Raw genomic sequence first — 24309 nt, forward strand, 5'->3', positions numbered from 1 at the left:
TAGTTTATGTTCCTCGAATCCAAAGCCAGTGTTCTAACTCGTCATTTAGCCCCCCCTGACATCACGGAAGTATCCAGCTCTTGTCCTACAACTTGTTATCCTCAGTGAGTGGGACGCTTTCTGCTGTCACCAGGAAGACTGAAATGGCGAATGGTTTTGTTTCACTCTGAGACCAACTGATCAAAGTCAGCTTTCTTTGTTTTCCTTTTAAAACAAAGAGTTTGACTTTCAAAAAAAATTTTAAGGCAAACATTTTCTTTGTCTCTTTGCTTTGAGAAATAATTTGTCAGAGTATCTGCTCTGTGCCAACAAGGTAAGTGTCCCGGATTATTCTTCTTTGCTGTTGTCCCTCTCTTTTTTTTATTTTTATGGGGAGATGTTTCCAGAAACTGCTTTTGCAGAGGATGAATATTCTCCTTGGTGAGTGCATTCCTTAGGAATGAATGTGATTCTCTTCTTCAGGAACCTCTTCATTAGGATTAAAGTAACAGAATTAAGGAGAAAGAAAGCAAAGGAGTGGTGTAAGGAAACAAAGTTAGGTTGTAGGGAGAAACCATCTGAAAGAAAGGTGTCGGCGGGAATAATAGAATCATGGGACTTTCTATAATTCTCTTCTCACCTCTGATCTCATCTGATGGATGCCAGGCATTTGGGAAACATAAGAATCCTCCACAGTTTGGTATTAGGAAATACGGTAACAAAGTAAGGGCATTGTGGGTGATGATAAGAAATAGAAACAGATGAGATTCCAAAGTCAAGTCATAATCCATCGCATGATTTGCAAATCACCCAAGTCTCTCCATGTCTCAAAAACGATTACTGCATTTTCTGGCCTGCCAGGTATGAGATGGGGTTTTCACGTTCTTCAAAAGTCCAGTTCAATAGTTTAGGGCTCTTCTCTACCAAGTAACTCATTATAAGCAACCTTTGAGCTACAGAGGACCCTCCATTCATAGAACCTTTTCTAGTTTACAAAGAGCTGACACACACCTTCTGTCCCCCCGCCCTTCCCGCCTGCAGTATCTCTCCTACCTTTTAATTCACACCGATTTTGGTACCAAATACTTGGCATTCAGACATAAAAACAATTCTCTTGGGCTGGAAGGGGAAAGGGGCAAACTACTAGAAACCTCTGTTTTACATATGTGGGAACAATCGCACAGGGAAATAAAGAATTTTGTTTAAATGTATACAGCTGGTTAGAGGCAGAGGGAGAACTAGAACCCACATCTGCCCATTTCCAATTCACTCACCAACTTCCCTCAGTGATTCGAAGCCTGTTTTTTAAATGGGTGCCCTCGCTCAGAAATTCATAATCTGCAAGTGTTCTGTAATTTTAAGAGGCATAAATTCCCAGTTTGTTTTTGCTGCCTGTACAGTCTCTTAAGTTGGTCTGTAAAGGACGAGGTGTTTTCACCCCAGAAAAACGCAGCCCACTCTGCGTCTCTAACTAGGCCTCCAGGCAGAGCTGAACAGCCCGACAGTGCCGTAAACGTCCGTACGCAGAGCACGCTGCTATTACAGGAGCGTACCACGTGACACCATGTGCGTCCGCATCTCTCCATATGGCCGCGTCTCCTTGTGGACGGTCTTTATTTTTATCGCTATTATTTAGTCGCTGGGTCTTCATCTGTGGGTCCCCCACACGTGGCTCAGTAACTGCACTTAGAGGTACCCAGGGTGCATCTGTTGAATGAATTAATTTGCTGCCGGTCTATTCACTGTAGCCCATTTTGCACTTTACCAGTTCAGTTAAGCGACCATTTCTTTTGTGTTATTATTGCAACGACAGAACACAGCTGAGATCTACCAACTTCAGGCTTCTACCTAGTGGCCTGAAAATCCAGTGTTCTTATTGGTGGAGGCCATTTATTTCTGATTAAAAGCTGTCTAGAAGTCTGACTCCTTAACCCAAAGGAAACCACAGGTATGTATGCCTGCTTATTTCCAAACTTGCTTGTTCATTTTTTTTTTTTTTGTGAGCTATGTTTCCTAAGGGAAGGAGAGGAAAAGAGGAAGACAGGGAGGTAGGGAATGAACACTGATAAATACTTGGTTCTAGGCACTTTTGTATAAGTAATATCACTTCATTTAAAACTCAGACAATTCTTCAGCATAGCCATTTGCTGGAATTAACTGAGAGGTTAGCCCATCCGTCAGTACAAAAGCTATGTTGATGTTTACAGAAGTTCAAATATGATACCAAGAAAAACTGGTTATAAATCCCTGTGACACTTACTTCCTCCAGTATCTGCTGACAAACGTGGGCATCCCCATTTCCATTAGACTTCATCTAGAATGTCCCATATAACTTTCCTTGGGGACTTTGTTCTGTATTATAGTCAGTCTGTCTTGCTTCTGTGCGAGATTAAGACCCACCCTTAATTCATGGAATATCTTTATTGTATGGCAGGAGATGACCCATAACCAGCTATTCTTCAGGACACTAGATGCTTTGAATAAAAACTAACATTTTTGCTCGCTGTAGTTCCTAGGGCCCAGAGGGAGTAGGTGATAGCAAAGGGCTCTTTTAATACTGAGGGCATCTAGAGTCCCAAGGGACACCTGGCTGGCTCAGTCATGAGTTCAAGCCCCACGCTGGGCATGGAGCCTACTTAAAAATAAAAATAATAACAATAATAATAATAATAAAATATGTTTAAAAATTAAACATAAATAAAGTCTCAAGGGGATCAAGGTCCTACTGTACTAGTTAATAATAAGAACTAAATTTAAGTGAGCCCTGTCTATGCAGAAGACGCACTTCTACAATCCTTCCAACATATCAATCATTTAATTTCATAACAAACATTTAAGATATTATTATTATTATTTCCATTCCCATTGTACTAAATAGAAAATCGAGGCCCAGAGAAGAGAACCAGCTAGCCTGAGGTCCCACTATTAGTAAGTGACACTAAGATTTAAACCAAACACTCTGATTTCCAGAGTCTGATTTCATTTTTAACCAAAATGTGAATCTGCCTTAGCTCAAAGAGGGTGTGTGCACCACTATAAGAGTTTATAGTTCTAGGACAGGAGGTTCCTTCTGGTCTTGTCATATAAAGCAGCTCAGCCCAGCCTTCCCCCAACAGAGTACCATGGCCAGGCGAGTTGCAGTGATTGGAGCTGGTGTGAGTGGCCTGTCCTCCATCAAGTGCTGCTTGGATGAGGGTCTGGAGCCCATCTGCTTTGAGAGAAGTAACAACTTCGGGGGACTATGGAAGTTTACTGTGCGTAACTTGTACCCTCCCACGTCCATCAGTCGTAATCTGACAGTCTGCTTTGTCCCTGCTCAGGCATGGTGGCTTCAGCCTACCTTGGTGATCACGTATAAAAGCAGCTCACTGCGACATCACAGGCTTGTGTGAGGCATAGTGCTGACAGCGTGCAGGATGCAGTCTGACAGGTGATGAACCTGGAGACTCCGCAGGGCAGGGGCAGGGGCAGTTGGAAGAGGGAAGAAGGAAGAGTTCAGTCTGATACACAAACATTGTATTAGAAGTTACAGTGATTTCTAGACCATGGACTTTCTGAGACAAAGTAACAGTGTCGCATAGGTTAGGCTGAATAGCATTGGTGAATAGGAAGCAGATGACGCTTTTGGAAGGATGGAAGTTGGCATCAGGGAAGGGAGTTCCAGCCCACAGGATTATTCAGGTCTTTGGGAAGCGAATTGGCAGGAGTGATGCAAGAATCCAGACCCTGAAAGGTTGGGGTGGGTGGTTGGGTAGCTTTCACATTATCACAATAAAAAGAGCCGAGGCACTGATCAATCCTTCTAAGGAGTGGAGTGTGCATCCTGGGGGTTATACCTAGGGCTAGGCCAGCTGTTAGGTGACTTGAGCAACAGAAGTAGGGGCTGGAAGTGGCTAGATACCAGTGGCGTCTGGCCAGGTTTGGTCCTGGTAACTGGGAGTAGCAGCGGCTTCAGCAGGGACCTAGGGATCTGTCCCATTGGTGGGGTATAAAGTGTCAGAAGATAGGAGGTCTAAGTACTGGATGCTTCGGGGGTAAGAGAAAAGCAACGTTCAGCGGGAGCTCATGGTGGAGGAGAGTACTTCAAACTGGTGTGAATGAGGGAAGCCTTCATGGAGAAGGTGGCATATGCCAGTCTTTGATAGATGGCGAAGAAAACAGAATAAGCAAATGCGTGTAAGCAGGTATGGTCACAACCCTAGGATTATAGTGTGCTGGGGGAAAAGTTTCTTCTGTTGTACTGTGACCCTGATCGAGTCAAATGTCGATGTGGAAAGAAAACACAGTGTCTGGTTTGTGTACCTTCTGCTACTGGACCCCACAGTTGATTTGGTTTTCTTCCCTCACTCTAAAGTAATACAGATGAATTTTAGAAAATAATACTGAGTTTAAAAAAAGAAAGAAAGAAAGAAAGAAAATAGGAGCACTGGGGTGGCTCAGTCAGTTAAGCATTTGAGTCTCAATTTCAGCTCAGGTCATGATCCCAAGGGTCCTGGGATTGAACCCCATATTGGGTTCCACCCACCCTACAGTGTCTACTTGAGATTCTCTCTCTCCCTCTGCCCCTCCCCCCACTTGCACATGTGCTCTTTCTCTCTAAAATTAATGAATCTAAAAACAAGAGAAAGAAAAAGAAAATATACTTAGACAATAAATACAAAAATCAGTGAGGAGTTCTGTGAGCAAAGGCAGAAGAAGAAGGAGGGATTGAGGATGGCAAAAAAAGAAGGAAAAAAGAAGCAAGTCAGACCATTAGCCCCATGTTCATGGAATCACTGAATGGCAATGTTAGTCTTGTTAACTTCCGTGTAGTGTGAGAAAGATACTGTGTTTAGTCATTCCAATCCCACCAATGGCTTCTGACAGCTACAGCATGGGGATCCAATGCTAAGTTTTCCTGAAACTCTTTGGAATTACAAGTGGAATCTCTTTTCTTCCTGACTCCCCCACCCCACCAAGGTAACTACGTTTCACCACAGGAAAGTTCTGAAGATGGGATGAACAGGATCTACAGATCATTAGTGACAAATACCTGCAAAGAAATGTCATGTTATAGCGACTTCCCCTTCCAGGAAGATTATCCCAATTTCATGAATCAAGAAAAATTCTGGAACTATCTCCAAGAATTTGCTGAGCACTTTGACCTTCTGAAATACATTCGGTTTAGGGTAAGGCAACTTGGGTTATGGGAGGTTAATGCGTGGGAGCTGCCCATTCAGCAATCTAATGGAAAGGGGATCCTAAGTAAATTTATTCCTGATTTTATCTCTGTATGAAAAAGGCAGATGATAAAGACTCCTCATTTCTCCTATTTCTCATGTTTTACTCAAATAAGTCATTAAGATACTGACTTCCCTGATTCCTCTTCTAAATCCAAATTCTTATTCGGGATGAAATTTAGAATTTTTTTTTTTTTTGAGAGGAAAGGAAAAATGAATTTTATTCATGAAAGCTGCTGGGAAGAAATGACTAGGACTCTGAACCACAGAAATTATAATGAGCCAAAGCTTTTCCTACATTTTCCCAATGCACTTGGTATTGTCACTCATCTCCTTCTCACTGGGAATAAGAACTAAATGTTTCTTCCTTCCAATGAAGGCATGCAAATGTTTGGGGTCCTACTCTGTAGGACTGCTCTGGAGACTTTGTACAAGCTACGTAATTTTTTTTATCGGGGAAATAAACCAATATTGACAGACCTCTTGCCCTGAGACGGGCTTGGCCCACGTGAAATAACAGACGTGGTTACCATACCAGCCATTACATGAGGTCCCAAGGTGATTGATAGAAAGTGAGTGTTTGCCTGCCACTTTCAGACCACAGTGTGCAGTATAACGAAACGTCCAGATTTCTCCGAGACTGGTCAGTGGGATGTTGTCACAGAGACAGAGGGGAAGCAGGAACGAGCAGTCTTTGATGCTGTCATGGTCTGCACCGGACATTACCTGAATCCCCGTTTACCTTTGGAGTCCTTTCCTGGTGAGTCATTTCTACCTGAGACCATGTCTGGTTCTCCTAGAGGAAAGTCATTTATTTGTAATTGGAAATAATTCCTAATGATTACAGACAACTCTGTGTTCGCCCACAGAAATATGTACAAAATAACCGGGAAAGGTATAAAGCACAAGGTAGGTATCTTCTTATTTACTTATTAATATAAACATTGCTGTTATTGAAGCTTTATCATGCCTGTCTGATTCAAGTTCAATGATCACATAAGGCTTATGTTTCATAAAAAAAAAAAATACAAGCTTTTGAATTTTGTCATTGAATTACAGGTCATTTGAATCAGGAGTGATCTGTAATTCAATAACTTAAAGGAAGTGAGAGTATAAAGAAATTTGACAGATTTGTTTTTAAGAAACAGAGCAGCAATTATACATCCAAAGAAATATTTTCATCCTTCAAAACAGTCACCACAATAATAATCCATACATCTCTTATACCAAGGTTATCACCACAAAGGAGTTTTAGAAATTCCTTTTGGAAATGCTTTTGACTCCAATAGCACATTTTTTGAAATGTGCAGTTGGCCTTTGAACATCTCAGGGGTTAGGGATGCTGACCCCTACATAGTCAAAAATCCCCGTATAACTTTTGACTTCCCCAAAAAAACTTAACTACTAAGTATGGCCCTGACTATTGACTGGAAGCCTTATTAATAATATAAACAGTCAATTAACACGTTTTGTATGTTATATGTATATATGTGTGTGTGTGTGTATCTGTATATACCATATTCTTACAATCAAGTAAGCTAGAGAAAAGAAAGTGTTATTAAGAAGACCATAGGAAGAGAAAATACATTTACAGTACTGCATGATATTTATTGAGAAAAATCCATGTATAAATGGACCCACATAGTTCAAACCCATTGTGTTCAAGGGGCAGCTATACTCATGATTGGCAGATCTCCATCTTTTGAGATCAAATGAGGATTATTAAAATGTAGTATAGCTACTCTTCTTCTGTCACTTCCAAGTGGCTTTAAAGGCAATTGAGTAAGTGAAGTTTTGAAACTTCATCAAGGAATTGAAAGAACATTTAAGGAAGAGTGTGAAGAATAAACCTTGCATACCTGGGCCAATTAAAAAAAAAATGTAAATCTTCTAAACTTAATCTCAAATTAACAAAATATCCTGCTTTAAACATGTGTTAGGGATCAAGCGAGATTTCAGTGCATAATTTTGCAAAGAAGCAATGGTGTAAATGGTGGTTGGGCTTCAGACTTGCAGCGAGCCTGGTGTCCCATACACAATGGCACAGTACTAAAGAAATACAGAACCGCCACTTACAACGAAGTTTCTACGGGGAAATGTGTTACAAGTGCCAAACAATTGGCCTTTTTGGAATGTAGTGTCTTGTCAGGTTTTGCTTGGCTTGCCCTTAATTCCAGTTAGACTCTGACTAAAAAATGCTATTGCGAAAGATCAGCCAGCAACTGAGAGGTGAGAGTCCGTGTGGCAGGTTAGTGTGTAATCCAGAGGAGTTGGTTCCAAGGGAAGAGGCTGGGTAAATATAAAATAGAATCGCAAGGTACTTTGGAATCATTTTGAGAGCAAACGTTTCTATATACCTTAATGACCTCCGGGGAAGAAATGATCGCATTAGAAATATTGGTGTGCCCTTCTCTTTTGCCCCAAAACCCAGATTATGGAAAAGGAAGAAATCCACACGTAATAGATTTCGAGACTCCTCCTGAGGAGGTCTAAGTTTATGACCAGACTCTAGAAGGATTTGTGACCGGAGGACACCAGGACAGATATCCCAATTTCCTCTGTGTTCCCTGAATGAGGAATCTTAGTGAGTGGACACAGTGGAAGGTTTCCAAGGAATCCTGATCTGCTACAGTTCCCTCGGGCTAATGGCCCTTGGTGATAAGTGACCATTAGCATACTAGTTATGAACAAAGTCCTAAAGTCAGCAGCCTGGACCATGTCCCCGCACTAGTTGCATAATCTTGGGTAAACTTCACCCAACGACTCCGCTTCATAGAGCAGTCATGACAATTCAGTGAGATCATCCCTGTAAAATACTCAGCAGAGAACAGAGCACATAGCGAGCACTCCATCAACGTTAGCTACTACCGCTGTGACTCATGACCTCCTGGGAACTAGTCGGAACCTCCTGAGAATTGTTCAGGACAAGCCGCTTCCTAAGACACACGTGATTCCCCCAGACTAAGAAATACTCATCCCTCTGTTATAACTCCCGCCTCGGCAGCCATTCCACCTCAGACTGCGAGCTCCTCCTGTATCCCAGGCGGGTAACACAGACACCAGTTCTGCATTCCTCTCCCACACACAGAAGTTGTGTAAGAGTGACTCTCCAACCGCATATCAGTTCTGGTCGTTAGTTATAGATGAGTGATGGGAATGCCTAGTTATGTTTGATCAATCATTAATAAATGTCTTTAAGCTTTGTGAGCATTGTAAATGGAATTCAAGTGCTTGGTCTTCCTTCCCCTAAGATAGTTGCTGTGCATTTCCTGACACATAACAGTAGGGCGGAAAGTGTACGATGAACAAACCACAGCAGCAAAGTGTTCCAGAGATATTTAGTGACAAGGCAAACTAAGTCCCATGCCCCTCGACAGACCCTGAGAGTGTCACTGTATAAGACAACAGTGCAATAACTGAAGGTTATAAGGATGACCTGGAATTACCAGTACGTTCTACTTTTAGGACATAAAATATATAATACCCTTCAGAAAGACTTCTGTAAAAAAAATAAATAAGATCTTGATGTTTCTGTGCTAAATTCCTCAGTTGTGTGAAAACTCTCCCCTGAATGTTGCATTTCCTTGGCGTCAAATGATGCATTTATTATATGGCATTAGACTTCCCCAAAGTGAGGGGATGGCGCTCCAGAAGTGCTCAGTAGTCCCCAGTTCTCCACTCCCTGCCCCCATCCCCACACACGGATGTGAGATAGAAAAAGCAACATACAGTAAAAACGAAAGCTGAACCTTGAAGTAATGTAACGTGACAATAGTATGTGTTTAATATATGCTTATTGAATGAAATCAGTTACCCAACAGTCTTTTATGAAAACAGCCTGAAAGAAAGGAACTAGTGTAATGATGGATGAAGGCTATGACCACAGCACAGTGTCTCCCAACCACCGCCGAGACCTGAAGGGCTTATTTTAAAAGCAAGTTAATGTGGCATTTACAGAGTAAGAACCTCCAAAAGTGGGACCCTGGAATCCTAATGTTTAACAGACTCCCCCACCAATGTGATTCTCTTAGGAAAGCCTAAGAGTCATTTCCATAATCTGAGTAGAGGCAGCCTAGGGTTACCGTTTCGAATTGTGCCTCTGACTTTTATTGGCACCTGGGCAAATCACGTGTCCTAAGCCCCTCTTTCTCCACCTGTAAATCGAAGTACTCATAGCACCTTCTTCGTAGGGTTACTTTCGGATGAAATCAGCTGCTAGCCATGGAGTGCCCAGCATGGGACCTAGAACAAAGTGCTCAGTGGAACTTAGCTATGGGGGTTGGTATGAAAGAATTCTGCCCGCCCTTTTGAGGAAAAAGAAATGGAAAAAAAATTACTGGTACCAAATTAAATATCATTACTTGCTATTTCCAGGGCAAACTCAATCACTTAAGTCATTTGAGGGAGAAAAATAACTTGAAAGGTAGCACAAATGGGAGTCATAAAACCAGAATTTAAATCCTGTCTCTAGCACTTACACAAATCTCTGGCACTAAACAAATCACTTACCCTTTCTAAGCACTAATGGATTCACCTGTAAGACAAGGATGAATAATAACTCCCACCTCCAGGAGGATTGCTACAAATCTGACTTGAGAGAATAACTGCGGAGGCACCTGGCTGAGCACAATCCATTAAGATTTTTTTGTAAAAGGTAACTTCCTGCTACACTGTAGCGTGAATTCATTTCTTTGAGTAACAACAATGCAATTTACCGTGCATGAATGACGACAGAATGATACCGGAAGAGAGACGGGAGGGTAATGGAGCATACCATGGACGTTAAAGTCCCAGATATTGCATCAGAGTACTTGCGTTTAAATTCCCAGCTCTCAGGGTGCCTGGCTGGCTCAGTCAGTGGAGTGTCAACTCTTGATCTCAGGGTCATGAGTTCAAGCCCCACATTGCGTGTGGGACCTACTTAAAAATAAATAAATAAAATAAATAAGTTCCCAGCTCTCTATTCATTGACAAGTCACAAAAATCACATAATCCCTACAAATCTCAGTTTCCACATATTAAAATATGAGTAAAAATAGTATAGACTTCAAAGGGTTATTGTGAGAAAAATCCATGCACTCTATAAACATTATTAGAACTGCAATACAAAATGTCCCTTGGAACTATTAAGGATTCCCTGCCCTCAATTTATTCTGAGGGAAAAGATTATCATCTCTTTCTTTCTAAAACAACCCCACTCCATTCAGATGAAGCATTAAATTAAAGTTCCATCTGCCGGAGTTTAGAAGTTATTAACAATGTTAAAGTTTGTTGTTGTGGTTTAGAAAAAGAAGGATGTACATACATGTGTCCTAGCTGCCGTTGCCTTTTTTTCTGGGGGGAAAAAAAAAACTATACCTGGGGCATCTGGGTGGCTCAGTCAGTTAAGCGTCTGCCTTCGGCTCAGGTCATGATCCCGGAGACCCAGGATCGAGTCCCACATTGGACTCCCTGCTCGGTGGGGAGTCTGTTTCTTCCTATGCCCCTCACCCCACTCTTATGCTGTGTCTCACTCTCTCACTCTCTCTCAAATAAATAAAATCTTAAAAAAAAAAAAAAAAAAAAAACTATGGGTAAATTGTCAAAAAAAAAAAAAAAAAGACCCCCACTCTTCATATATGTATGCTGAGATGCACAGCTCTGTTCTGTAAGGGAGAAAAGACTTTCCCTCCACCCTCCTCAGTTTGATAGGCAGATTAACAGGGAGAAAGGTATGCAGATTTATTCATTTTTAATACTAATGCGGGAGCATCATATGAAAATAATACCAAAAACTGTGAGATTTGAGAGTTTATATACCATCTTAATAGGGAAAGGGGAGAGGGTGTAGGCAATCCAGGAGAGCAGACATTTCTAGAAAGATGAATGGGCTCTTAGAAGAGTAGAGGGAGATATGATCATCCGTGGCAAAGTTCGTCTGGGTATAGACTTCTACTGTCCTCTCCTGTGATAGAAGAGCCAATCTTCCCTGGTTGATGAAACTGCCAGGAAGGAGATTTATGACCAAGAGTTCCTTTTGGAGGATCTGCCCTTAGGCGGATGAGGGGAGCTCAGAGAAGGCCTCGCCCTGCCTTTGCTGTTTTTCAAGAGCCTTCACCTGAGAAAATAATCAGTATATCAAAGCGGCACATTATGGGTGGCATGTCCTGAACACCTTCAGTGGTAAAGTAAATATTTCAAACATGACAGCAATCCAAAAAAATAACGTCAGGTAGCCATATAATTTCCTCGAGGAAATGGCAAGGCATTGGAAGACAAAGCCCTGGCCAAAATCTGAACAGTTGGGGAATAAATACAATAGTTTCTGTCAATCTTTACTTTGACCAGAGTGCAGGAGAGCAACAGCTGTTTGGGTAATGATTTCAAATGCTGCCAAAGCCCCTCTGACATCTGGCTAAGGTTTACTGTTTTTAAGATAACTTTGCTGGTGGGACGACTGGGTGGCTCTGTCGGTTAAGCATCTGCCTTCAACTCAGGTCATGATCTTGGGGTCCCGGGATCGAGTTCCACATCAGGCTCCTTGCTCAGCGGGGAGCCTACTTCTCCCTCTGCCTCTCCCCCCGACTTGTGCTCTCTCTCTGACAAATAAATAAAAATTTTTAAAAGTAAAGTATTTAAAAGATTCTCCAAAAAGAAAAAAAATGCCTTTTCTGCTTTTCACTAATTACCATGTCTCTTTCACAAGTAGTTTTAAGACTAACGTTGAACAATGTTTTACTCAAAAAAAAAAAAAGCCTTTTCTGCTTTTCACTAATCACCATGGATCTTTCATAAATAGTTTTAAGACTAATGTTGAACTGGGGACGAAAAACTTGCTACCAGGGCAGCCAGCACCCCTTCCAGGCAGTTGCAGCCACAGCCTGTCAAGCTGGGGTCAAACACCAGGCCCCCTGCTTCATAGACTCCAAGGAGCAAGGTCTCACAGTGGTCCCCTTGCAGCCCCTCAAACCTGCCTCCGTGTCCAGGGGACAGAAAACGTCACAGCACTTTAAGTCCTTTCCTGAAGTTCTCCAGTTTCTAACTCCTGGCCACTTCCAACGCCAATCCCCCAAAAGTGAGTGAGGGGCAAGTGATCCCAAAACGGGTCTGCATACGTATTCTTTGCAAATTCTGCACAGGGTGTTTAACACGTCCCTTGGAACATGGCCAGCATTGTATTCAGTTTCCAGCTCTGGGAGCCTTAGGAGGCAAAGAATCCAATTAAAATATTGTGTTACACATATTACCTATGTAATAAATGTTACGTAAATGAATCAATCACTGTATGGTAGGGGAATGATATATCCTGGGAGACCGTTTCATCTTTTTATTGTTTAGATTTATTTCCATTTTAATTTTTTTCTTAAGATTTTATGTATTTGTCAGAGAGAGAGAGAGCACAAGCAGGGGGAGCAGCAGGTAGAGGGAGAAGCAGACTCCCCACTGAGCAGGGAGCCCCATGCGGGGCTCGATCCCAGGACCCTGGGATCATGACCTGAGCCGAAGGCAGACGCTTCACCTACTGAGCCACCCAGGTGACCCTATTTCTATTTATTTTAGAGGGAGAGTGTGGGTAGGGGCAGAGGGCTGGGGAGAGAGAGTCTTAGACTCCCCACCGAATAAAGCCCGATGCGGGCCTCAATCTCACGACCCTGAGACCACGACCTGCACCGAAACCAAGAGTTGGACGCTTAACCACCTGCACCACCCAGGCGCCCCTAGTTTCATCTTTTTATTTTAAAATCTCAGAATACTTGAAGTACTGGGGTGAAAGGCTGAAAAACGCCCTGAACTGCTGAGCTTCCCTTTCAGATTCATCGTCAGAGCTTCATCTCACCCACCTGTGGGTCTGGCGGTCACTGTCCCTACCACCCTTGTTCCCTCTGCCGCCTCATAATTTGCATGGCTGCAGCCACCACTGGAAACACCTCGACTTCCTCTGTTATTACCCATCTTCATTTATATGAATCCATGGTTTATGTGTTTTATAGATGCCAAGGAGATAGTCACCAAAAATAAATCAAGAGTAGAAATGTTTGAGAGCCCTTCTTATATACATAAGTAGTACCATTATACTGATACTTCTTTTTTTTTTTTTTTTAAGATTTTATTTATTTATTCGACAGAGATAGAGACAGCCAGCGAGAGAGGGAACACAAGCAGGGGGAGTGGGAGAGGAAGAAGCAGGCTCATAGCAGAAGAGCCCAATGTGGGGCTCGATCCCAGAACTCCGGGATCACGCCCTGAGCCAAAGGCAGACGCTTAACCGCTGTGCCACCCAGGCGCCCCTATACTGATACTTCTATTAACAGAGTGTTAGGAACTTGAAAGATCAGTCAGTAACACAAATATAAATATAAATAATTTAAGAATAGAGTATAAATAAGCATACAGTATAATAAAGCATTAACATATAATAAAGAATAAAGTAAAATAAGCAAGCCTAAGCCACAAAAATAATTGCTTTATGTACAAGAGGACTTGCCACAAAATTTCTTTATGGAAAATTGTAGTTGAACTAAAATTCAATTTGTAAATATGTTATATACACAAAGCATATTCTTATAGGCTATATCTGTTAGGTAAAATAGTCTACTTCTTGCTTGTGATGTTCAGGGTCATGCATGAGATGTTGCTTATTGTCTGCAGTGAGCTTGATTCCCCCAAGGAATTGCTTTCGAGGGGAGCACTCATAGGAATACAAATTCTCCTGGACTTGTCAGTCTCCTGCAGGCTGTACTAAACCTATCTGGGCTCACAGAATCCAGTGGAGAGGGAGATGGTATGCATTTCTACTTCCTGCATTTAGCAGCAGGAGCCAAAGGCTGACGCATTTCTGGAACTTTCCTTTTCCTACAGACCCAATGCCTGCGTCCTGGGGAATTATAACTTTAGATACTTCTGATTTTCTGATCCCTCCTTCCCCTCAGGTATTCATAAGTTTAAAGGCCAGATCCTGCACAGTCAGGAGTATAGGGGCCCAGAAGGCTTTCAAGGCAAACGCGTGTTAGTGATCGGTCTTGGGAACACGGCAGGGGACGTGGCAGTGGAGCTGAGTCGAACGGCAGCTCAGGTACAGCTGGGTGAACCCACACCCTCACCCCCTCATCATTTCTGGTGGCTGGAGAGAGGTATACACGATTATAAAACACAGCGGCCAGTTGCTAAATCATGTGGACACAGCATGAGTGAAAACAGCCCACACGTGATAGGATTGAACCATCTCCAGGATGGGTCTAGGCAATTGTATGGATGTCAGACCACTAGGCATTTTTCAGAGGTACTGTTCCAGAAACAAGACCAAATGGACACATGATTCCACCCGGCCAGTTATCTTTCTTCTACACTATCCCTTTGCAGCTCTGGTGAAACCCCCATGTAAAGATAGAAAAGGGAAGTTGTTTTCTGAACATATCTGTTTTAAAATAAAAGCAACCTTTACTTTGTCCATGAAGTATACATAATGATTTTAGAAAGTCCAAGCATAGATTCACAAATTAGAAATCTGTTCCACTTTAACATAAGTTATAGGACAATGATTCGATTTGGAAAGAATAGATTTTTATTTAACTCAGTTAAAATTGCTTTCTCAAAACATCACATTACGTTCTATATTATTTAGATTTAAAAAACTGCCAGATGAATGTGCCTATCTACTAGTCCTATAATTTTTATAGTGAATGTGATAAAAACACTTAACAGATATATAGATCACACAGAAGTGGTTTACAAATACAATGGCAGCAACAGAAACAGTCATTTATGGATCTACGTACAAATTTACCAGTTAAGAACAGATGTCATGAATGAAATCTTGCTATTTGCAACAACATGGATGGAGCTAGAGAGTATTATGCTAAGCAAAATGAGTCAGTCAGGAAAAGACAAATACCATATGATTTCACTCATATGTGGAATTTAAGAAACAAAACAAACAAGCAAAGGGGGAAAAATAAGAGAGAGAAAGAGAGACAAATCAAGAAACAGACTCTTAACTATAAAGAACAAATTGATGGTTCCCAGAGGGGAGGGGAGTTTGGTGGGGGATGGGTGAAATAGCTGATAGGGATCAAGGAGTGCACCTGTTGTGATGAGCACCAGGTGTTGCATGGAAGTGTTGAATCACCATATTGTACACCTGACACTAACATAACACTGTATGTTAACTAACTGGAATTAAAATACGAAACTTAAAAAAAAAGGACAGATGTTATAAGAACATTTGAAACATACCAAGGAAAAATACTACAAAATGATGTACATACATTTATCCTCCCTTACTTTTTAGGTACTTCTCAGTACCAGAACTGGTGCCTGGGTTCTCTGCCGCTCTTCAGATGGGGGCTACCCGTTTAATATGGTGATTACAAGAAGATGCATTAATTTTATTGCGCAAGTTCTGCCCTCGTGTGTGCTAAACCGGATTCAAGAGAGGCAATTGAATAAAAGATTTAACCATGAGAATTATGGATTAAGTATTACAAAGGGGTACTTAAATTTTTTTATTTAATGGGAAAATTATTTTTTCATTCTACTTTATTCAGAACTCAAAATCTTCCATAATTATTATGCTGCCTTTGTTTATTCTGTTCTGAGCTTCACTCTTTAATTAAGACAATCTCCATCAGGTACCACAGCAGTTCTTGAAATGGGAATATTCTCTCTTTGGTAACAAAAGTAGTAATTCATTAAGCTAGAAGAAAATGAAGGATAAAAACTTTTCATTTCAAGCTTGAAAATCAGGAAATTAAAATTGGTTCTGAGGAATCTTGGAATGGCTGCCATCTACAAATGGAGTATTTGCAGCATCATGAGTACAGATGGCCAGTTAATTTTTAATAAATGTCGTCTCTGGCTGAATGATTTGCAGATGCATTTCCAACAGGAATTCCTAGAATTACATATTTTAATATACATCTGTATAAAGTTGAACATGGCAAGAGAAAGAAAACCTTTGGGGGTGCCTGGGTGGCTCAGTCGTTAAGGGTCTGCCTTCGGCTCGGGGCGTGATCCTGGCGTTATGGGATCGAGCCCCACATCAGGCTCTTCCACTGGGAGCCTGCTTCTTCCTCTCCCACTCCCCCTGCTTGTGTTCCCTCTCTCTCTGGCTGTCTCTCTCTCTGTCAAATAAATAAATAAAATCTTTTTAAAAAATAAATAAAAATTAAAAAAAAAAAAGAAAACCTTTGAAATGAATGTAAGGTCATTAAATGTGACTTTTATTTTTAGCTTGACCCAAATATTTTTCTTTGGTAAGACAGCTCTCAACTTATAAAGAAAATTAATGGCAGTGCATGAGTTGATATGTAAATTTTTTTTTTTAGAGAGAGAGTGAGAAAGAGTGTGCGTGCACATGCATGAGCGGGGGAGGGGGGCGCCGAGGGAGAGGGAGAGAATCTCCAGCAGGCTCAACCCCCAGCACAGAGCTCCGTGTGGGGTTGATCACATGACCCTGAGATCATGACCTGAGCCAGAATCAAGAGTGGGTCGCTTAACCAACTGAGCCACCCAGGTGCCCTGATATGTCAATTTTACAAAGACATTAGGTCTGCTGTGATTAGATAGAATGATGTTCATAATGAAAATATTTATCAGCATAAATCGATTCAGATTTTTTTTATTTTTATCCAAAAAGTTTCTTGGTAACTTCTTTGCCTAATGTCAATCCTTTGAGGCCTGGGTGAGGTGAGACCCAAAACTGATTATTAAATGGATTGTTGCCACTTGATTCTGACACTTCAAGAAAAGCATTGCTCCAGAAATTGATTTCAAGAGAGAGAACTTTAAACCCCAAGCAGGAAAGAATAGGTTTAAATGTCCACATGCCTTCTACTGGAAGTAGGAGAACAAAACGTGTTATTGCAACAGTAAGTTGGATGGGCAATTTTGAACTAAACATTGGTCAATTCACTCCCTTGCCTTGGCAGATAGTTTCCTTGAATTGACCAAATAAAGAGTTCACTCACGTGTCTCACAGATATAACTACGATGAATAATTTTCTCTTCTGTGTCAAAGGAAAAAATCAAAATTCGTTGTGAATGACGAACTGCCAACCTGTATCCTCTGTGGGACAATCACCATGAAAACCAGCGTGAAGGAGTTTACAGAAACCTCTGCTCTCTTTGAAGATGGAACAGTGGGAGAAAACATCGATATTGTGATCTTCGCTACAGGATACACATTTTCTTTTCCCTTTTTCGAAGAACCTTTTAAAAGCCTTTGTACAAAGAAGATATTCCTGTACAAGCGGGTCTTTCCTTCAAACCTAGAGAGAGCAACACTAGCTGTCATTGGCTTCATCGGCCTTAAAGGGTCCATCCTAGCGGCCACGGAGCTCCAAGCACGCTGGGCCACAAGAGTATTCAAAGGTACTTGACTCTGTTTAAAGCCCTACCTGATCAACTGAGTCTTCAAATGAGTGCCTTGCGATTTAGCCCAAATGGAACAGATATGAGCTAAAGTAACATAAAATATCAAAAGAGTGTAATGGATACTTAACTTCATATATGGGTAATATTATCATGGGTGTGCTTACATCACTAACGTGACAGAGTGGGGAAAAGATTTTGATTCTGTGAATGGAATAAATTTGGACAAGGTATAATCACATTTCTCAGATTAACTGAAATTATTGAAGCTTCAGGATCCTCTGCTGTTCTACTCTAGTCTAGTTTAGTTTACTTCTAAATCTTATCATTTATTTCTAGAAGTAGAATTTTGTACCGCTTCCAAAGAAAGTTATTGGATTAATGCCCACTGTGGACAAAGTTGAGTTCTGGGGAGATGGTAACCTTTGAGAAATGCCTATAAAAAGTTTTTTAGGCACTGGACACCAAACTGTCCGTTTTCACTATGAGAGCCCAAGTGATGGAGTCGGGGTCCCGTCCCAACTCTAAAACTCATTAGCTTTGTGAGGACCTCTCTGAATCTCACCCCTTCATCTGTAGAAAGGGGGAAATAAAACCTCTTTCACAAGGATTTTGTAAGATGAATGTCTGCCACACAGCACGGTGCTTGGCACACCGTGAAGGCTATTAATTGACAGCTGTCATTCTTCTCTTGCTGTTATTATCATATCTCGTTAAAGTAGGGCAAGTTCTAGATTAGTAAGCATTTTAAAGAATTGCACTGGCATGATTTTTTAAATATAAACAGCAATCACAGTTGAGCCAACCAGCTGTCCTTTAGCGGAAGTGTGTCCTTAATGGATAAAAACAATCACCAATAATTTATAAATAAGATATAATGCGGATAGGAGTGGTGACTGCTATCACACTGTACAAATGTAATAGACATCGAATTCCACACACTTCCATTAAGTGATCACAAATGTTTACTTCTTTAAAGCCTATTAAAGTGCTTTCACAGCATTATCTGATTATATTAAAACCACAAAAGACTCTTAAGTACCCGGTGGGTTTTTTTAAGTGTTTTATAATGAGCTCAGAAATGCTTATCAGAATGATAGAGCTGACAACATGAAACCCGATTAGATCACAGCCCAGGAGTCATTACATGCTTCTCCAGAGAGCCTCCGGGGGCAATCCGGGAACTACCAAGTACCGTCTAGCCCGCTTTTTACAGGATGAAGTGACGCTGGTGACAAGTACCCTACAGAACTAAGTCAGCCCTAGCTCAGGTACATAGTAACCGCACCCCCTGGGGTCAGCACGTGGCTCCTAGCCAGAAGAGCGGAGCCCACGCTCTGAGACTGTGTAGGTGAGAGGCTGAGACTGAGGCCACCCTCAGCACCACTCAAGCAGTCAGAGCCTCTGTGAGGCCGAGACCCCCAGGCACTTCATGCTTGAGGCTCCTGGTGTGACGAAAGCGAAGACATGTCGAAACAGGGTTAGAAAAATGAGGTCATTGTTAGTATTTCCATTTAACTGACGAATGTCTTTCACACACACATACAAACGGGTATACAAACCATATAATACAAATAATATTATATATGAATATATGCGATGCGGGGCCAGAAATGAGGCGGAGGAGAGCGCAAAGGAAAAGGCACATGCGATGTTAATGTGTTTCCAATTCTTCTCACAGGACTCTGTCAGATACCTCCATCCCAAAAACTGATGGCCGAGGCTACTAAAAAGGAGCAACTTATCAAAAGGTATGACGTGCATGACCTACAGCTTGTTCTGGGAAAACCTACCAATAAGTTTCCTTACAGACACACGCACGCACGCACACGCCCACAGACACACATGCGCACGCCCACACACGTGCGCGCCCACACACTCTCACTCACACACACACACACACACGCACACATTCTCAATAAGAGCCATTCCTAGGGAAGCGCTGTGGCAGGTTGGCTATAACTGCACTGAAGTCAGAAGAATATGTTTTTAATCTTAACTCTTCCACCAGCTAGATAGATTTGTGGCCTTAGATGTGTCAGTGGGGGCACCAACCCCAACACCCCAGCAGAACACAAAGCCTGCCAGCAGATGGCAGTCGTGGGTTCCCTTGGCCCCCCGGAACTCCACTATGTCTGTGTTCTCCTCCTACGGCTCAGGCTGCTCTTTCCCTGCATTGGCTGGTGCACCTCTTCCTCGCTCCTAAAAATTGGTGAACCCGGACGTTAATCACTCAGACCTCTTCACACGTCTGTTAAACACTCACTCCTAGGTGGCCTCATTCAGGCCTGTGGCATTAAATGCCATCATGGAGTCATGGTTCCCATATCTCTCCCCAGAATTGCAACTCCTAATCCAAGTCCCTCCAGGTATCTCCACTTAGGTACCACTTGGGTATCTCAAATTGAATATGTCTAAAAACGAACTCTCGACCTCCATCACCAGCACACCCATCTTGCACATGGGCTGCTGTGCGACTTCTCCCCTTCCTCGTCACTGGCTATTCATTCCAATTGGTCCATCAAAAACCCTAGAATGATCCTTTTCTCCTCTTTTTCTCTCAGACCCCATGTCAGCAAATACTGTCAGCGCCCATCTTCAAACAAATCCAGAATCCAGACCCTTCCAGCTACTCCCCCAGCCACCCCAGACCAGGCCACTGTCATCTCTCACCAGGACACTTGCTGGCACCCCCTGCTCTGGTCTCCCTGCTTCCAGTCAGATCTTGACACCGCAGCAGGACTGAGCAACAGCACATTGCTCTTCTGTTCAAAACCCTCTGATTGCTTCCCATTTCACTCCCAGAAACTTCCCTGCAGCTCTGCATCCCTCCAGAGCAATCAGCTAGCTCTGTGCCCTCACTGCCTCCTGTCCTCCCACTTCACCCACACTGCTCCAGTCACTCCAGCCTCCTCCCCGGTCCACAAACATGCCAACCACAGCCCCTCAGAACCTCTGCACTTACTATTCCTTCTGCCTGGAATGTTCTCCCCACCAGATATCTACAGGCTCAGTCTGTCAAATATCACCTCATGAGAAAGAAACCTTCTCTGACAACACTATATAAATATGGCCGCCCAGCCAGTCCCTTCATTGCATCTTCCCCCTACCTGCCTTAATATTTTTTAATAATACCTATTACCACCTGGTTTATTACATATCTATTTGCCTGGGGGAGTTAATATTTTTTAAGATTTTATTTATTTATTTGAGGGAGAGTGAGTGAGCAAGTGAGAGAGAGAACAAGCACGGTGAGGAGCAGAGGGAGAGGGAGAAGCAGACTCCCTGCTGAGCAGGGAGCCCTACTCGGGACTCGATCCCAAGACCCTGGGATGATAACCTGAGTCAAAGGCAGACACTTAACCGAGTGAGTCACCAGGAGCCCCTGACTGGGGTTTTTTAATAGCCTGTTAATTTCCTCACTAGAATGGAAGTTTCTTGACAACAGGCCTTTGTTTTATTCACTGCTAGACCCCTAGCACCTAGGATGATGCCTGTCACGTGATGGACACTTCATATTTATTTATTGAAAGAATGAATGAATAAATGAGTGAATGAATGACATAGGGACATTACAAAAGTTTTCTAACAGCAGAAATATGTAGGAATAAAGCTTTCATATACACTATACTCATATCTGTGTCATGTTCAGTGCTGGTACACCACGAATGGCCCTCTCAACTCACAATTACCATCAATAAAAATAATTTAGGTGGCCATATATGTGATGCTTTCTGATCATGTTCATTCATTCAACTGTTGTATTTGGACTCACCAGATTTTTACCCTCATATCAAAATCAATAACCTAAACCATTATCTAGAGCTCCTCTTCCAATTGCCTCCTTTTACCATTCCCTTTAACAAAATTAATTACCCTCACGAATACCCTTTGTAGATAAACTCCTCTCATTTCTTTCTTTGCAATGTAGAAAAACATTCCCAAACATGGTTTGACCCAGATGAAAAGAAACAAAATGGTGGGAGGAGGGATGACTTATAACTTGAAAATGAAAAACAATCCATCCTTCTTCCTCTCAGGGGTGTGATGAAAGACACCAGTGAAGACAAACTTGAGTTCATTCTGTACCTGGATGACATTGCTGCTTGCATAGGCGCAAAGCCCAGTGTCCCCTCTCTGTTCCTCAAGGATCCCAGACTAGCTTGGGAAGTTTTCTTTGGACCATGTACTCCTTACCAGTATCGCCTCGTGGGCCCTGGAAAATGGGATGGAGCCAGGAACGCCATCCTGACCCAGTGGGACAGGACACTGAAACCCTTAAAAACTCGAACCGTTCCTAATTCCACCAAGCCTGCCTCCATGTCACATTATTTAAAAGTTTGGGGGGCACCTATCCTCCTTGCCTCTCTTCTACTGATCTGTAAATCTTCACTTTTTTTTAAATCAGTGCGAGATAATCTGCAGAATAGAATTTCCCCTTATCTAATAAGTATTTGGTGAGGACGAATCTGATTAATTACAAGAGTTGTCCCTAACCACATTAATTCTATCTCCAAATATTTTGTGCATCCCTCCTCTCCTCTCCGTCTTAACTGCTCTCATCCAAGCTCAGGTCCAGTGATCTCTTATCTGAATTACTCTATTGTCTTCCTCTCTGGTCTCAGTGCCTCCTTTCTTGACTCCTTTTCCAATCCATATTCTACTCTGCTACCTAAGCAACTATTCTAAAATGAAAATATTGTCACTGTTTCCATCAAGATCTTGGTAGGAATAAGATGACACTCAAAGTAGGTAATTTGTGGACATTTTAATATGGAGATTATTACAAAAGTTTGGGGCAGAGTGTAGGGAAATCATAGGGATAATAAAATACTCCCAGACTAGTAGCAGTGAGGTATTTTTACCATCCTCAGCCTAATGAGGCAAGAGGAGAAAACAATTATGAATGAGAAAGAGAGGCTTCTTTGTGGAGAGGGCCTCCTCTCAAGAGTTATGACCTTCACCTGACAGATGAAGGCAGTCTGTGGTGACCCCAAAGGTACAGAGCTTGGGAATAAATTCTCTAACTTTATTTTCTTCCCTCCCTCTCATCCCCTGCCCATGCTCCCCAGTGGCCTAACCCAACCATAAACTCAAAGGGCAAGGTTGCCGACTGATAGATTGAATCATGTCTCTGAAAGAGATATATTCAAGTTCTAACCCCAGGTACCTATACCTTATTTGGAAATAGGATCTTTGCAAAGGTAATCAACTTAAGATGAGCTCATACTGGAGCAGGGGGAGCTAGATCCCATATAACTGGTGTCCTTATAAAAGGAGAAGATACATAGAGACGCGGTAGAAAATGCCCTGTGAAGACAGGCAGAGGTTGGAGTGAGGCACCTACGAGGATCGCCCAGCAAACACTGGCCGCTAGGAGAGAGGCATGGACATATTCTCCCTCAGCAACTCCGGAGGGAACCAACCCTGCTGACACCTGGATTCCAGACTTCCAGCCTCCAAAACTGTGAACAAATAACCCACTTGGTTTGTGACACTTCGTTATGGCAATCCTAGGAAGCGAACACACGGACTGATGTCATCCATGGAGGTCAGCCTCCGAAAGTACAGACAGAGCAAAGACGATGGAGAGCATATATGGAAAGGCAGGCAAAAAGGATCCAGGGCAGACATGTTGCTTTCCAGTTTAAAATCTTTGAAAATGTCTCCTTTGATCAGAGATAATGGTCCAAATTCCTTAGCCTGGAAAAGGAGATCCTTCGTTGTCTGAGCCCATTTGCCCGATTACCAGAATCCCGTCCTGCAGCTTCCCCCAACCCCACTTCAAACCTACCAGCCAACACTACCAACCTCTGAACTGCGCCATGTTTCCTTCACTTTGGGGCAAGCCCAGCTCCAACTGTCTTTCAAGAGAGAGCTCAATTATCTCCCTCTGTGAAGTGTTCCCTGAATCCTCAAAGCAGAGCTGACCCCCACTTTGTAATGACTGAGCCTCGTGCACTGCTTTGTCGTTGCCCTTTTCTCACTGTAGCACACAGTTGACCCTCGAACGTCACGGTTTGAACGCAATGGGTCTACTTACGTGTGGATTTTTTTCTCAATAACTACAGTAGAGTCCCATAAATGTATTTTCTCTTCCAAACGATTTCCCTAATAACATTTTCTTTTCTCTAGCTGACTTTATTGTAAGAATACAGTCTATCGTACAAATAACACACAAAATATGTGTTAATTGACTATGTTATCAGTAAGGCTCCCGGTCAACAGGTTATCAGTATAACAATACTGTTACGTTTGAGGGGAGTCAGAAGTTATTCAGATTTTTGACTATACGGGGTGCGTTGTTTAAGGATCAACTGTAATATTCTTTTTGAATCTGCCTCCTAACAAATGGTGAATTACCGAGAGGAGCCATATCTTGTTCAGCTAAAACACTGCCTGATGCAAAGTACTGCTAAATAAACGATTGCTGATTTAACAGTGGCCTCCCCAGCTGACATTTGTTGTCTGTGCTCTTCTACCCACATTCTTTCTCCTGCCAACATGATAAATTTCCTCAGATCACCTCAGCCATGCAAATGAACAAGGACAGTCCACCAACGGCAAGAAACCCGTATGGCAATTGGTGTAAATATAACTGCTGTAACTGGGAGCCATGTGTACTGGTTGAAAGCACTAACTCTAGAATTTGACCTGGATTATAATCCCGGGTCTGCACTAGCTATGAGGGCTTGGCCAAGTGACTCTCTGAGCCTCAGTGTCTTCATCCGGAAAATGAGGAGAAAGTGCACAGTGAGACAAT

General features: G+C 42.3%; 1 protein-coding gene across 7 annotated transcripts; it reads left to right on the top strand.

Annotated features, from left to right (window-relative positions):
* On the top strand, positions 1-23985 carry FMO4 (flavin containing dimethylaniline monoxygenase 4). Of its 7 annotated transcripts, none has more exons than XM_026509381.4 (10): positions 1-313; positions 1793-1927; positions 3096-3233; positions 4959-5147; positions 5796-5958; positions 14108-14250; positions 15466-15665; positions 17194-17546; positions 19228-19297; positions 21587-23985. In XM_026509381.4, exons 3-10 carry the CDS (start codon positions 3102-3104, stop codon positions 22005-22007), a joined length of 1671 nt encoding a protein of 556 aa, XP_026365166.3. In that variant the 5' UTR covers positions 1-313; positions 1793-1927; positions 3096-3101; the 3' UTR covers positions 22008-23985. The 7 variants fall into 7 exon arrangements, with proteins under 7 accessions (XP_026365166.3, XP_057170786.1, XP_048080908.2 ...); XM_057314803.1 differs by having other exon boundaries at positions 14-313; positions 4939-5147; XM_048224951.2 differs by having other exon boundaries at positions 14-313; positions 3096-3201; positions 4939-5147.
* Positions 23986-24309: the final 324 nt, after the last annotated feature.

The sequence above is a fragment of the Ursus arctos genome, unplaced genomic scaffold (assembly GCF_023065955.2).
Source record: "Ursus arctos isolate Adak ecotype North America unplaced genomic scaffold, UrsArc2.0 scaffold_2, whole genome shotgun sequence".
Taxonomy (NCBI): Eukaryota; Metazoa; Chordata; class Mammalia; order Carnivora; family Ursidae; genus Ursus; species Ursus arctos.

Coding starts and splice junctions, on each gene's coding strand:
- FMO4 (XM_026509381.4), top strand. CDS start 3,102: ATGGCCAGGCGAGTTGCAGTGATTGGAGCTGGTGTGAGTGGCCTGTCC. Junction 5,959..14,107: donor ACCTTTGGAGTCCTTTCCTG/GTGAGTCATTTC, acceptor CCTTCCCCTCAG/GTATTCATAAGTTTAAAGGC. Junction 17,547..19,227: donor GGCCACAAGAGTATTCAAAG/GTACTTGACTCT, acceptor TTCTTCTCACAG/GACTCTGTCAGATACCTCCA.